Source organism: Plectropomus leopardus, chromosome 22 (genome assembly GCF_026936395.1).
Source record: "Plectropomus leopardus strain MGB_pleo_1.0 chromosome 22, ASM2693639v1, whole genome shotgun sequence".
Taxonomy (NCBI): domain Eukaryota; kingdom Metazoa; phylum Chordata; class Actinopteri; order Perciformes; family Serranidae; genus Plectropomus; species Plectropomus leopardus.
The window spans coordinates 25,953,919-25,970,500 of NC_142197.1; the positions used below are offsets into that span (position 1 = coordinate 25,953,919).

The following is a 16,582-nucleotide window of genomic DNA, read 5'->3' on the forward strand; positions in this document are numbered from 1 at the left end:
TAACAGAATGATAAATTATTTAAATTATTAAACTTGGAAGCCATGAATGGCAGAGCTAGTTATTTTAAGTTATTTTCTAATGCCGTATGAGCAGTATAAGAGCAGAACACCAACGCGCTGCCAAACACCAGTTAATAGTTAGCTGCAGGATGTTTCTCCAACCTGCAAAACCGTCTCAATGGAACAGCTCCAGTTGTTAGCATAAGTTGTGACCTGTAATTTGGCAGTAATTAAGCAGTTGTACATGTCTGACTTTCAACAGAGGAATGGAAAAATGGAAATGATGGATAATGGAGTTGCTTGATTGCAGCAGTGGCTGTTAGCTGCTTGCTTGCTGCTGAGCCACTGCAGAGACAGCAGCCACTGGAATTCACATCTGTTGATCCCTGCAGGACTCCACTCAGATCAAAACTGTCTAGAGATGGTTAATGGTTTGACTTGTGTGTTACAGACAGGCAGGAGGCTCTGTTATCTGTAAGTGTAACTATGCTGTATATAAACAATCTGAATTAAGCAATTTTATCAGATTAAGCTAAAAGTCAAGTTTTAGTCAGTAACTTGAGTTTAAACCTCCAGACTAACATGCAGCAGATTGAAATACATTTTTCTGCATCTTAACAGTAAGCTCTATTAGTCAGAATTTACAGCAAACATGTATAAATCCTAGTTTTCTTGTCTCAGATTTTTTATTGATAGTCTAAAAATCTGAGATTCTGAGATTTTTAAATAATGATTAATATGTGTGTGCTTGTAAATCACCCTTTAAAAAGTCAACAACACTGCTGAAGAAACTAAAGTTTATATATTTGTAAAAAGTATTTGTAGTTGTAGAAAAAAAAAGTGAATTCAGCCTGTCACCTTGGTTGCAATTTTTGACATCTGTATAACATAATATAATAGAACACATAGAACAACATATATGAGAAAAAGAAATACGAAATATGTAAGAAAAAAAACAAAAAATAAAACCATGCATACTACAATATATAACAACAATGTAAATAATAGCAGGTTCTATGATGAACTATGACAGGTTTAGGGAAGATATAGGGATGACAACCACCAATGGTTCCCACAGATGGTCTCCTGGGTCAATAACTTTCGAAACCTATCATTAATTTGAAATGAAACTTTATTACTGGATAGCCCTTGAGATGAGCCATCTTGTTTTAGAGGGGGTCCAACATAAATACACAATACAATACAGTACAACAGTCATACGTACGTGCAGTTACATACAGTTAAGGCTCTCATACACCCAACTACCAACTCACAATTCCCATTAGCCTAGTACATGTCATGATGGCATCATGGCTGCCCTCCTCTCCCCTTATGTGGTTATTGTTTGTTTTCCCCTGTGTGTGATCCTCCATGTTTCTCCCCCACTCTTTGTTCTGTCTCTGATGATCTGGCCAACGTGGAACCCGCAGACACCGAAAATGACCCTCAGGGTTTTTTCTCTCCACCAAGCAGTTTCCTTGCAGGAGGTCCAGATGCTCCAAGGCATAATCATAATGGAGTCACTCCATCAGCTCTCGACTAATGTCTCTCACATGGAAGGACTACAGTTTAATCCTCCACAGCTTTCGCCAGTGCTTTCTGTGGTTGCCACGATTCCCTGTAAGAGAATTAATTTCTATTCTGTGTATCAATGGTAAATATGTCCCCCTCAAGGCTCTAGTAGTCAGACAAAACCAAATACCTGCCATTCCACTAGACACGCCCCTTGTAGTGCTAGCTCTTAATGGTAAAGTTCTAGCCCATATATCGCATGGAACTGTTCCATTACCTCTGTTGCTAGCCAGTAGTAACCATGAGCTCTTGAGTTTTCATGTCATGTCTTCCACTAATGCCCCAGTTATTTTGGCTACTTTGCCACAATCCTATCATTGATTGGTCCACAGGAAGGGTTAGCAGCTGGAGCAGTCACCGTCATTCCTCGTGTTTGAAATCAGCCCAGACAAACTGTACTAACATCCCCAGATCAAGCCCACCGGAACCTCCTGACATGTCAACTATGCCCCCCGCTTACCACTACCTGGCAGGGGTCTTTTGTAAAGAGAAGGCCCTAACCTTGCCACCTCACTGACCTTATGACTGTCAAATCGATCTGTTGCCCGGATCTCCATTGCTCACCAGCAGACTGTACAACTTATCCGCACCTGAACGTGAATACATGGAGCAGTATATCAGTGAATCCCTCAAGTCTGGTATAATCTGTCCCCTAGGTGCTGGCTTCTTTTTTGTGGCCAAGAAGGACAAGACGTTTAGGCACTGCATTGATTTCTGGGGGCTGAACAATATCACTGTGAAAAATAAGTACCCTTTGCCATTGATTAACTCTGCTTTTGAACCCTTACACGGTGCCAGAGTGTTTAACAAGCTGGGTCTTCGCAACGCTTACCACCTGGTCCGGATCAAGGAGGAGACGGGTGGAAAACAGTGTTCAACAACCCCTTTGGCCACTTCGAATACCTCATCATGTCTTTCGGACTCACAAATGCCACTGCTGTCTTCCAGGCCATGGTTAACGATGTTCTTGTATGTATTTGATTGTTTGTATTTGATTTGATGTATTTGTTTATGTAGCGGATATGAATAACTACGTTAAAATTTGGACTTTGCACTCGTTAAAGTAAAAGGGGCACCATTCTCCATTCAGGAAAAATTTTTATCTTAGATTATGACAGTGTTACAACATGTCATCATTCTAATCATTCTCACAATCTGTACCGTTTATCCTGTATACATTGATTTTGTTTCTCTCATGAAATAATATTCACAGACAACGACTTGGCGATAAGTGAAGCCTTTTTATTTAATTTATATGAAGTGAATATAAAGCAGAATAAGAAATATGGCATATAAATGAGGTTAAACCAAGGAAAAGGAACAAGGTAATGTAACTTGTACTCAGGTGATGTAAATGATTAATTATAGATGATAGTGGGGAGAGACGTGTGATCTTATGGAGCTGGGACGCTCGCTGAATAGTAAATTAATATTCCGCAATTTAATTAGAACATCGCTATACGACATCAACTCTGATCGTTAGAAGATGTTACTTTGCCTACTTTTGCCGACTTGAACAGACTTCTCCTGGGAGGTCCAGATCGTCGCTTTGCTCCAGTAGAGGGCTGCTGCGCATCTTCCAGACGAGGTGACCCACTGAAAGGCGGCGGAGGCAGGGATGATGGAGTCGGTGTGCGGCGGACTTTAACTGGCCTCAGGGTTCGCCTCAGCGAACCGGTAAAAGTCTTTGAACAAAGTCTTTAAGGGCAGGCTGCAGATGCCAACAATTTTGTACAGCAGATGTTGCCTTCAGATCCATGGCAGAGTTGACGGCGGATCGCGGAATGTCCTTCTTCAATTAAACTCGCAGTAGTAATCAAAAAAGTAGCCCCGTTGGCCTGACGGAGTTACTTCGGACTATTATCTCGAGCCTATTTGAGGTGAAATAAACAAATCGTCTTTGCTGACCAGAAACGGCGTTTAAAAACAAACGTTAAGAGATAAAAAAAAGAAAAGCTTAAAAAGTGGGACAAAAGTAAACTTTGGGTGAGCGAGGATGCCCGGGTGTCAGCGAGAATCGAAAGTGAAGAGTTGAAGAGCGGATCCGAAAAAGAAAAGAAAGTAAAAAGAAGAGCGCGAGGGCTGAGCTCTCACTTAGCTTTTATCTTGGAATTTTGGGATGTGCGAATAGGGGGCGGGGATTAGCGAGTCTTCGCGCCGAGCGATCGCGCATCTGGCATTCCTCTTTTTATAAAATACTTAATGTAATTTAGGAGACATCTGTTTCTCGGTACTTTATGACGAATTACGCGACCCAACCCGTCGTGTGTAAATTCACGTATCTCATCACCACTATGATCTCATCACAGTAAATTCAAACACCTGTTAAGAGATCTGAGAGGGCAATTTGTAACGTAACACATGACTCTGAAAGCCTTCTCGTTCAATTAGTTAAATGACCATACATAACATCACATTTATACCATGGGTTCTAACAACTTGGTGATTACTTGGATATATAACTACCATTTCATCTATCATTATACAATGAATACAAAACAAGATGTAACTACAAAGTTGGTTACGAGCTCACTAATAACTAAGACCACTAGATGGCAGTATAGCTCCATTACAACAAAGGGGAATAAAATGTACTTTAACTAACTCATTCAAATTGCATGAGATGAAAAGAATGGAAGGTGCTTCTATCTGTTCACTGAAGCATGGAGACAACCTCAACCCCAGTCACAAAGATTAGGGAAGAAAGGGAAATTTTAACTTACAACCTTGGTCCAAGTCATTCTGTCAGATGTTAATCACAACACAGGGTTATATAATGGCTTTACCCAATGTTCGACTTTTGTTCTCTCAGCAGGGGAGGCAATACGATGTTTGCTTGGTATTGCCTGGGTGATTCCAGGAGGTCATTCAGATGCCTTACATCCTGTGGTATGCTGATGGGGCCTTTTGGAGTGTTTTACCTTCCGCTGTATGTCAGGGTGGAGGGTGTCAGATACTGGCCCTTTCCCGTGGCTTCAAAGGCAGAGCGTGTTTGCAGACATCCCCAGGGAGTATAAGTTAAGTTAATTAACAGCCCCCTGTTGGATGTTTTGGGTTCGTAAAACAGTGTCTCTTGACGTGTCCCCCACTTGCATAGGGGAACTCGAGACCTAGAACTGACCCTTCAGAAAAGGGAATTACAGAGACCAGGCCAAGGCAGTCCACTACATTTACCTGGATGACATCCTCAAGTCGGTTGAGGAACACATAACCCATGTTCGCCAGGTGTTACAAAGCCTGCTGGAAAATAAGTTATATGTTAAAGCCAAGAAATGTCACTTTGATACATCCTGTAGGTCATTCCTGGGGTACATTGTTGAGAGTGGGCAGGTGAGGACAGACCCAGTGAAGGTGTCGTGGAATGGAATGGAATTTACGCAACTACAGTCTGGTGGTTGCACCCATGACTAGACTAACCTCTCTGTGCTGTATGTATGGTCTCCCACTACAGAGAAGTCCTTCAAGGACTTAAAGGATCGTTTCTCCTCAGTGCCCATCTTTGGCCAACCGGATCCTTATAGCCAGATCATTGTTGAAGTGGATGCTTGAGATGTCTGAGTCAGAGCAGTAGTCTCTCAGTGCTCTCTCAGTGCTCGGCAGGTGACGAACAGTTATATCCTTGTGCTTTCTTCCCCAGGAAACTGTCACCCCTGAGAACCCCTGTCTTTATGCTGTATAGATAAGGTGTACAGTTATATAAATATCTATTTTTCTTTTATAAAGAAGCATTTTATGGAGCTAATTTATTCCCTCATTCTGGGGAAGATGAACTGGTGCGGGAGGAGTTGTGTTTTAGGTTTTGTGATGATGATGTCGGTAATCAAGAGCTGCTCGCTGTTAAATTGGCGTCGGAGGAATGGAGACAATGGCTGGAGGGGGCGGAAACACCTGTAGTGGTCTGGACCATAAAAACCTCCAATACATCCAGTCGGCCAAGCACCTCAACTCTCATCAGGCTTAGTGGGCCTAATTCTTCGGTTGGTTCAACTTCTCCCTCACCTACTGTCCAGGTAGCAAGAACATTAAGCCAGATGCCCTCTCAAGGCAGTTTGGTCCAATAGAAGAGGAACCAGACCCACCTGACACTATCCTGCTGACTTCCTGTTTGGTGGTGTCTTTGACCTGGGAAGTTGAATCTGTGGTAAGACGAGCTCTCGACTCTAACCCGGTGATCCCTGTGGTGGTCCAACAGGTTGTTTGTCCCAGGTTCTCCAGTGGGGTCACTCCTCTGGATTCTTGTGCCACCCAGGAGTCGCAAGGACCCTGTCCCTCATCCAGAGGCACTTCTGGTGGCCTACCATGTCGGTTGACACCCGTGAGTATGGCAAGGCATGCACCATCTGCACCAGAGGTAAAGCCTCTCATAGCCCCTCAGCTGGTCTCCTCCATCCTGTCCCAGTGCCCGGACACCCATGGTCCCACATTGCCTTGGACTTTGTGACTGGACTACCCCTCTCTGACGGTAATAGATCTATATAAAAATAAAAGTGCATTTCTCCTAATTAAGGTCAAAATACAACACCTCACTGCTACATAAACAAGCGTTGGTCAAAATCCCCTACAATGATCTGCTGTGATATCGTCATAAGCAGCCTCCACTGCAGCAAGCAGAGAGCTTGAGTTCTGAGTGCAATGCTCATACACCCTCCACCTCCATGCCGGACAGAATTACTCAACTGTATTGAGAAATGGAGAATATGGTGGAAGGAACACCATCAGCATCCTTTGGTGGGCAGCAAACCATTCTGTGATGAGCTTGCCACGGCGAAAGCTCACCTTATCCCACACAACCACAAAATTTGGCAAGTCAGACCTTACAAAATTGCTCTCACTCTCAGGGATAAGATCTCCATAGAGGCTGTCCGAGCATGTCAGGACTTTCTGGGTGTTATATGGGCAAATTGTGGAGATGTGTGTGCTATGTGTGCTGATATTGCAGCACACATAGTGATATTGCCCCCCCCAATTGACCTGGCACATCCACCGTGGCCTTTCTCAGCCACATCTCCTTTCTTTGGCAAGATTTAAACAAGTCTCATCCAAAAACACAAAGATGTGAGGGATCTCACTTTCTTCCAGCTCCATTATGCAATACAGAAAACAGAATATCAAATTTGTTTTACGGTAGAATCATACAGTCATGACAAGTTGTTCGGTAACACTTTCTATATATACATCTATAATGCATAATGGTGGCATTCATAATGAATTACAATACATTATAATGCAGAAAGTTGTTTTAATGACCTGTTTTGCCATAACTGTGAGAGTTTATGAACAGGAATTGGGTGCCACATTCCTTCCTACACTGTGAAAATGGAAACCCAAAAAATGGAGCTCAAATGGATCCAACATAAGCCAATCTTGGCTTATGTTGGATCCATATTACAGTTAAACAGAAAGTTAAAACGTGTTTCTGAAAACATCTGAGGTGAGAAAAATGCGACATAGTAACAGAATCTTCTGTCACAACATAGTAACAGAATCTCTTGTTTCTATGTTGCATTTTTCTCACCTCAGATGTTTTCAGAAACACGTTTTAACTTACTGTTTAACTGTAATATGAGATCCAGCAGGCCACCTTTTTTAAGCTAACCCATTGGAGACCTATAATAACTGGAGTCACATATTGGGGGTTTTCCCTATTTTTATAACACCTACCAGCATTAAGTATTACCTGATGGGTTACACTGTTCTGACTCATACTATTCATGTAGAACCTCACTGCCCCTCCCTTACACCACTACCTGTGGGCCTGCTCTTAAATTACCTCTTTTGCTTTTGTAAGAGTTAAAGGAGTTATCATTTTACCAATAGTTCAGGGCCCTTTTCAAAACCATGTTATTTTGTTTTGAATGAAACAATTGAGGCAACACATGATTTGTTGTCTAAAGTGATTGATCTGCTTTATTCCCTCTCTAACTTTAACCATACCATATCCAGCTGAACAATGTTTTTTTTTTATTTGTAGTAGTTTCTCCTTCTTAATTTTCATCTCATAATCACTGTAAGAAATTATTTCACCTCTAAAACACGTCCTCGGGGTCACACATCAGGAGTCTTATTTACACTATGAAAAAAATATTTTTTCTTTGAAATAAATTCCAAAAGCCTCATTTGGAAATAACTGGTTATTGAACACCATGGGGAACAACTTTTTCTTTAAAGCACTGAATCACATAAGCAGACCAGGAAGACATACATTTTGTATAGTGGAGTGGTCCAGTGTAGGATTCAGCCAAGAGTTAAAATCCCATTTTAGAATAAGAAAATGTGAGGATATATCTGGTTAAGTGGAAAACAAAGTTTAAAAAAAGGCATCAACATCTCAGTTTGGTTGGTGTTTACATTCCACTACAGACCAACACGCAGGAAGCACAGTACATGCTTGTTGATCAGGTACTGTGTGTGGAACAGACATACTGTACTCAGACCCCCAAGTTTTTGTCTTTGGCTGTTTTAAAAGAGGTAACCTCAGCAATGAACTCCCAAAATGCAGACAGTTTATTAAATGTGTGAGGAGAACGTTTTGGAGAATTGTTAAACAACATTTAGTGGTGCCTATCACGCCATCTGTCGCACTGCACTGGGACACTCTGAATATGTCGTGGTCTACTTGATTCCTGCAAAAATTAGTGCTCTATAAAGCTTTTGTGAGGACATCTAAGAAGTGGACCTGAGAAGCTGTGAAGGATCTCCAGGCATGTTTAGATTGTACAGGACTTCCTTCAACAGTCTGGCTGAGCACACAGAGGCTGTGATATCATACACCAGCTTCTGTGAAGACAGCTGTATACCAGCACACACCATGGTTTGTTATCACAATGGTGATAACAAACCATGGTTCTAATGCTATGTTCAGTCAGCTATGGGTGCAAAAAGGAAGAGGCATTCGGGAGTGGGGACAGCGACAGGTTTTAAGAGGCCAAGTACAGGTTTGGCAAGGCGTTAAGAGATGCCAAAAGACCGTGCGCTGATAAAGTCCAATAACAGTTCTCAGCTTATGACTCTACTTCTGTCTGAGAGGGGCTGAAAAACAGATCACCAACTGTAAACCTAAAGACCCCCACTCAATTTGCAGCCTATGCCTGGCAAACTAGCTGAACGCATCCTGCTGACAATTTTAAAGACAATAGGACAGCTCTGATACCATCCCCCTTGACTCCATCCCCCAGCTTTTCCTCCCCCTCTTCAGCCAGGTCCTGGGGCTCCCCAAAGCTGCCCATCCCAGACTCTTACTACAGTTAAATAGAGCTACGGTTATAGCTCGATTAGGCCATTTAATTATTTAATTGCACTTCTGTCCTTATCCCAGTATATATATATATATATATATATATATATATATATATATATATATATATATATATATATATATATATATATATATATATATATACATATACATATATATATTTGGTATAATGGATGATCTGAACAATGACGATGATGAACTGAATAAAACGAATTTGAAAATCAACATAGACATTGAAATCTTTATATAGGTACAGAAGATAAACCTTAAGAAATAGCTACTTTACAACTGGAGGAAAATTTTTTAAAAGATAAATTGACAACATTGAAGGTCTCTTGGTTCTGGTTAGTTATTATCTTATCCCCTGTTAGACTCTTATGTTCTCACCTCCAATGTTTTTTCTTCCTCCTTCTGTTTTCCTGTATCTTCTCCGACCTTCACCTTGCTGGCTGGGTGAATCTTCTAAAGAAAGAGGAGGCAGAGGAAGCTGTACTGTTGTTGGTTTCTGAGTCATCCTCAATAGATGATGGTGCAGGTACATAATGTAGGTAGGCCAGTATGCTCTAGTTAGTATGCTCTCTGCGATGAGCTGGATTTGTCCCGGACCCATCCCTTGTCAGTCTTCTACATCTCTGTCAAACCTTTTCTTTTTTTTTAAAAACCAGGTCTGAGTTTTTATTTGAACTGTTCACAGTCTGTAAATAGTTTTTAAGTTTGCATTTGTTCAAGAAGTCTTTACATACTTTGTCTCGCATCTCCTATATCATGAGAAACATAAGGTCAAAAGAGGACTTGAAGATTTCACGCTGCTTGTCACAGAATGTCAGCTTGGTCAGGCCAACAGTCAGGGGCTTTTGGATCTGAGGCCACAGAGAGTCCCCTTTATTGTAAATAGTCAATATGACTACATGCAGGAAAAGTCTTGTTTTACGGTTGTATCAGTTCTTTGAGTTCTTTTTTGCATTTTCTTGGTCCATGTGACAGGATGTTATGGTAGCCTCAAAAAAGACTAAAGAAGTTTACTTTAGACTAAAGTCTAAAGATAATTTCCTTATAGTCTCCCTTTATGAACTCAAAAGTGCTGCTTTGTGATGACATGTAGTAGTCTGCAAATAAGTCTTCAAAAAGGATTGCTGTACAAAAACAAATGTCAGGAATGAAAATGTTGTAGGGCGTACACATCCATTTACAAAACCTTCAACCTGTTTGTTCCTGTGTTATATCATGGACATAAAACCGGTAAGACAGTGGCTCTTGTCTCTGAATATCCCACACGTTTACTTTTCTTATCTTTGAATCCCATCTTAGGTGTTAGCACTTGTTGATAAGGCTTTTACTTTACTTATTAGATGTGGATGATATTGAAATAATTACATTTAACACTGTTAAGAGTGTTTTGATATCTGTGTGTTTCAGTGTGTGCGTACCCACACATGTGCGTCCATGCATTGTGCTTAACACAAAAATTGCACGTGTTGTATGTATGTATGATCAAGGATTTTAGCATACATAATCAGTGTAATCAGTGTTCACAGGTTTGCTTCAGTTTTAGCCATTGTTTTGAACGTGTGTGAAGGGCCTTGAGTTCTATTAGTTTTTTTTTTAAATTTCAGACAGTGACATATATTCCACAGTTTACCTTTTGCTAAATAAGGATGACTGACCAAATGTTGCTCTGCATTTTGCTGCTCTACAGTTTTCACTTGTTGAACACCAAGTTCTAATTCCATTATTTTGTTTGTTTACCAGTTGAGAGTATTTCTGGTGCAAGGTGCACATGAAAATTTGATTTAAAAATGAAAGATTAAAAAAACTGTCACAACTTAACATATTGTATTGTATTATTGTAGAATTAAGCAATGGTGCCATTTCCAATCCATTACTTTAAGTGCCTGTGTAACAGGGTTAATTATACAACAATAACATGAAATTTATTTGTAATTTATTTTATTATAACTACACAAAATCTTTGTAGAAATAGTTATGTTGTAACTATTAGTAGAAGTTCGTTATAATAGGAATGTTCAAGGTTCAGTTCATGTACCCCTCCGTTCAGTTTTGTGGGTTCCCCTGTATATTGTGTGTCTCGCTCTCCCCTTTTTCGCTGATGTGCTTCATGGGAAAGGTATGCTGCATTGCTGTCCCACATTTCCATGTTTAAGACATGTTTTAAAAGTTTGGCTGAAAAGTTTGGCTTAAAAATCCTGAAAATGCTGAAACATTGCTATGTTGTTTAATTTGTGAAGGAGCTGAAGTTTGTGGGCATATTGACCAAGGGAAATTGTCTTTCTCGCCTGTTGTCAGTTGGCAGAATAAACAGAGACGATATCCTCCACAATATCCTTGTCTGGTTCACCTCATTATCCAAACGCGACGCAGACATCACTAGCCACCAATGGTTACACCTGTTTGCATGTTGACCTAATGGGAGCCATTGTTGTTTGATAGTATTTTTCCAAACAGTTATACAGTATGATAAATGAGAAAATATCACGATTTGCATGAAGTGTGGTGCTGCCTTGAGAAGTATGTGTTTTCTTATTATGTAAAAGCAACTGAAATTTGTTTTGACAATTTTGCAGTCTCTTCACATGTTTATCAAATGTAAGTTGAGAATTATACCAAGAAAAAAAATTAAACTCATGTACCTTGTCTATCTCTTTCTCATCAATCTTAATTCCAAATTTTTCATTGACTTCTTTTTACTGAAACTAATACTTTTTCTTTTTCATTTCTTGTTTTTTGTCAGAAAAATTGCTCATTTAATCAATAAACAGACAGTTGTCCCTGTCCCTGTCTGGTATCAGGCCAAAGTACAGATGCAGATGAGCTTTTTATGAAAGAGGTATTAAAGCCAAAATTATCATTGGCTTTAGATCGCCTTAACTGCATAATGACTTATTAGTCTCACTTTGGTCTACCACTTTTACACATAACAACATTGACTGGTCTCGCAATGTATCTTGTTACTGTACTGGTTGTAAAGTATCAGCCAATTCTGAGTGAATTCTGATTGAGGCTGATTGAGTGAAAAATGTGTTAAATTCATTTGCAATATTGATCCTATCATGACCAAATATTACATTTATGTTTAATTCCATTATTGATTTTTGTGGGTTAGGCAGTAGTTAAAGAATTAAGTGTTAATTATTTCCAGAGAACCAAGTTTTCCCCTCTGATTCAGTAATCAACTGCATAAAAAAAGCAAGTTTGTGCAATACACAACTCCCTAACTGCTATTTCTTAGTCCTTTAAAAACAAGTTTGTCTGTGTGTGTTTTTCTTTTCTTTTTCGTAAGGTGGCAGATATCCTTATTCAGCCATGTAAATCCCTCCCTCTTTGTGGCTGCATCCACAACTGACTTAAGTATTTCTGAATTACATCTGAGAGTGTTTCCTTCACTGTGGCACAACAGGTATCCTAGTCATAAATTTGATAAAGATTATCCCAATTAATATTATGTAGGTTTTTTTTCAAACTTGTGTTATTGTAGATTGTTTTTGGATATTTTTTTTTTTTTAACAATTAAAATCGTATTATGGTCAGATAGACCTGTGATTAAACTATAAAACTGTAACATGCTAAAGTTTGTCTTTCCACACATGCATTGTTTGTCTGTTTGGGGTAGTTAGGGCTAACCTGAGGGCTAACACGTCAAGTAATCCCAGTATGTAGTTCATGAATTTTAGAAGCCAGAAGAGTTGCAGGAAAAGAGACTCATCTACTTGATTAGGTCCAACAAAGATCTGGGCCCTATTCTTTGTACATGGATAACCAAATTATCCAGATTAAGGATTTGACTGGAGTTTATTTTAGCTCACTGAAACTGGCTTAATGTAAATCAGGAACTGTTGTCAAAGTAACAAGTACTTAATCCCAAATTTGCCTAAGGGCAGGCTTACTCACAGTTTGCTGGATGATAACAGTTTACTGTTCCTTTGTTGGTCTTGCCCAAAGTACATGACCCCGATCTGTTGTCCTGACACCCACAGGACAGTTACTCTGCTTCTTTCAGTCCCCTCCCTACCTTATGTTAATTTACTGACCACAAATATACAAGGTGACAGTTGGTGACATCATTACTGACCAGTACAAACAAACTTTCTCCGGTCTTTATACTCAGTTGAAGAAGACTAGTCTTTGAGATTTAGCTTCAGAGCCGTTGTTACCAACTCCTCTCATACAGCAGAAACTTCATCTATCTGTGCCTTCAAAAAACCTTTAAAAAAGTTAACAGAGTCCAGCTTAAGTCTGTGGGAGTTTCTCTAATAGCACAATGTTGAGAAATTGCAGCAGAGCTCTGGTAAGTGAACAATACCATTTGAACATTTGGGTATATAACTTGTGTTTACTACACCATAGTCTTATGTCTTACATTTTAACATTTTGTTTGTAAACTTCTACATTTTTGCATTATGTCTCTACATCCTTAACTGTTATGTTACGACAAGAGTGTGGAACTTTTACAAATAAATGAACTCAAGTATTCAGTTCTTTCAACCCTTGCCAAACAAGTTCACGCAATGCTAAGTAAGCCTTGTACCACAAGGGAAAGATCTCTGTACTTCTCAGGACATCAGAGTACTGCTGTTTGTTATCTACGGTGATATTTCTGCACAGCCGCACCAGAATAATGCCAATCCCACTGCTTTTCTTACACACATCAACAGTTTTTGTGTGATTACTGTCACTGCCAGAGAGGACTGACAAAGGTTCCATACTTAGCTTTACATTTTAGTAAGTCAGGTTTCCTCGTTTTCTTTGTCTGCTTTGTGTTCTGCCTCTTCTTCTTGCAGAATTGACTGTAATACAAGAGGACTTTACTGGTATCTGGTCAAGAGGAAACAGGTGTCATTATTAGTTATAACATAAATGTACATGAGTTTGAGAACACTCTTGTATCTCTCATATAAAGGTGGGGATGGTGAAGCCCTATCACTTGGTGAGACCTGTATCAGTGACCCTGGTTGCTAGCAGAAACCTGTCCCAGCAGAAGGACCTGCCCAGTCAGCCTGTCCCCCCTCTGCAGCAGACCTGTGACATCTACCTCCAGTACATGGAGCCCATGTTGGAAGGGGACGAGCTGAAGCGAGCAAAAAAACTGGTGGAAGAGTTTCGTAGAGAAGGAGGGGTCGGAGAAAGACTGCAGAGAAGCCTGGAGAGGAAAGCAGAGAACTCTGAGAACTGGGTGAGTTCAACAACTACACCATCAGCTGTAGACACATCTACTGAGACAATGACTTCCTCACAGATTCTGTAGCTATTTAACTCCTGTTTACTAAAAGTTTAGAGAATAAATCAGTTATCTTGACCAGGTACTGACATCAGGATTTTTACTTAAGTTTCTTGAACCATGACAACATACTAAAATGAGGGTTCAATTCTCATTACTTATCTGCATCTAAAACGAAATGAAATGAAACCTTTTTTCCAGAAACTAGGATGCCACAACCGGTGGAGAAAGAATGGGGCTGAAGGGAGAGGGTGGTGCGAGAGAGGGATAGAGAGAGAGGATGAAGATGGAGATGGTGTTCACTTGTGCCTTTTATTTGGTTTTACTTGCTGTACATCTGAATACCCTCAAGGGACAAAAAATAAAGTTGAAGGCTAGATACAGCTGATGTTTCACTGGAATAAATGTGTTCTATTATGCATATGAATGTTTGATCAAGAGACAGATCAGCTGCAGCCTGTAGGGATATTGTAGTGATTATCAAAAAATAATTAACATAATTCACCAGTTTCTTTGGTCAGCTATAAAATAATCACAGAGCTGGCCAGATAGTAATTGGACAGCATAGTTTTATTAATTGAAATGTCATCTGGTTTTGTTGGTGATCAGTTATCAATGATTGCATGTCAATTGTTACCACCAATAACCTCAGGTGTCACAAAATTAACCAAAACTGAAACTTTAAGGATTATAACTTTTGCAGCCTTGTCATCATCTTACTTTTACTTCATGTAAATAGGAATTATTTTTCACGCTGTTTGGTCACCAAATTTCATTAGGTTTTTTTTTTTTTTTTTTTTTGCTGTTTCACCCTTAATTTGGAATAAAACATTGTCCAGGAACATTTCACATTGAGTAAAGGAACTATGAAATACCTTTCTATTCAAATTCATTGGACTTTATCTATGTATTTCTGTATGTATCTGTGTCACCTATAGTTTCTAACTGTTTCTAGATTACAGAGGAATTTGTGAAGGTTGGATTCATCACCTCGCGGAAGGCTGTGGTGGGTTCGTCAAATGCTGGGGGCCTCTTTCCCCGAGCAGACTACAGAGATAAAAAGGGAAAAATAAGGTAAAAAGACACATACATGCACACACACTAAGTTTGTATTCAGTGGATACAAACTTAGTGAGGTATGTTAAGTGTAAAGCCAGAGCTTCCAGTATTATTAAAGTGGCTATCTTTAAACCCGGCTAGATTACCATCATAATTTATGAGGCAAACTTAACCTGGTTGGCAGCAGTTTATGTTTCAAGTTTTGGCTTGAAGTCAGCTGAAGTTTGTTCTGCATTTCTGGTTTATTACAGATAATACAACACCTTTATACCACCTTTTTTTTTTAATTTATTTTATTTTTTTTTTATTTAAGGTTTTATTTTGAAAGTCACTGTTTCCCAGGAAGACAGCTTAATTCCCTCTCTGCTTCACCACAGTCCAGCTGGTAGTTATGAATGGTTCTTTACTCCTCCACTGTCCTAGTGTAAACCCCTCAAACTTGGACCAGTTAATCACTTTTGCAGAGGATGCCTGTTCTTACTAGTCTGGTGAGATCGTCCTGATAACATAAGCTCAACATTCTGTTTCTTTCTGTCTGTCAGTCTGGACTCACTGCTGTCCCAAACACTTTCAGAGAGTGGGAGTACTCCCCTTAACAGACACTCCTTCAGCCAATCCTGACGTTAGCCATTGCCTCTTCTACACAAAAATGTTGTCAGTTAGACAAGAGTCTAAAACAGCACAGTTCATTTATATTAGCCTTTTGTATGTGACGTGTATTTTGTCAACAACAATGCCCATAAGGTTTACATGATACACTGGCATGGTCAGCATATTTTGATGTTTCTTATTCAGCACCCAGCTGTCTCTAGACTGCCGAATAACAGCTGGCATTGTCTTTATGGTCTGTCTACAGCATTGTGAATATTGATCTGCATGGCTGTAAACCCCAGCTTTGCAGCCCCATGCATCTGCTCCCTCATTTGTACCAGGGAACATCTTCCTCATCACCAATGGATCCAGTTAATGAATCAACCTTTTGCCAAATCTGGTCAGAAAATAAGCTCAAGTCTTTACCTCCGAGAAACTCTGCAAGGGCATCCTCTTGTTCTTCTTTAATTGTTGTTATTGACTCTTTTACTGATTTAACATCTCTTATCACTGTGTTTACTCTGCTAATGTTTGAGTTAGTGATTGTTGCTTTGCAAGCAGCATGCTAATTCATCACCTACAACGCAGTCCCTGATTAGCGACTTATGTTGACAACTATGGTGCAGATCCCTGATTGACCCAAATGGATTGTATTTTCCAGAAAGTGTTTGGGGTGGCAGTGAGTCCAGACAGATTGCTGACCTCACGACACAAGCATGGACTTTCCAGCATAAGATGAGATAGCACAGTAAGATAACACAAGTAACAATCACAAAAAAAATTAAACTACATTATAGTAAGGTGCCAAAAGGGTGCAAACCAATATTTAGAATCTATGCAATGCCAAAACAGGTTACTATTATGGATGAAAA

At 39.8% G+C, this 16,582-nt stretch overlaps 1 protein-coding gene across 1 annotated transcript in view; it reads left to right on the forward strand.

The window, feature by feature from the left end:
* The first annotated feature begins 13,103 nt into the window (after nucleotides 1-13,103).
* LOC121961614 (carnitine O-acetyltransferase-like) overlaps nucleotides 13,104-16,582 on the forward strand; it is a 16,291-nt gene continuing 12,812 nt past the window's right edge. Inside the window, exons 1-3 of the mRNA XM_042511670.2 lie at nucleotides 13,104-13,130; nucleotides 13,743-14,015; nucleotides 15,016-15,134. Coding sequence (XP_042367604.2) covers nucleotides 13,104-13,130; nucleotides 13,743-14,015; nucleotides 15,016-15,134 — 419 coding nt within the window. The remainder of the gene's footprint in view (nucleotides 13,131-13,742; nucleotides 14,016-15,015; nucleotides 15,135-16,582) is intronic.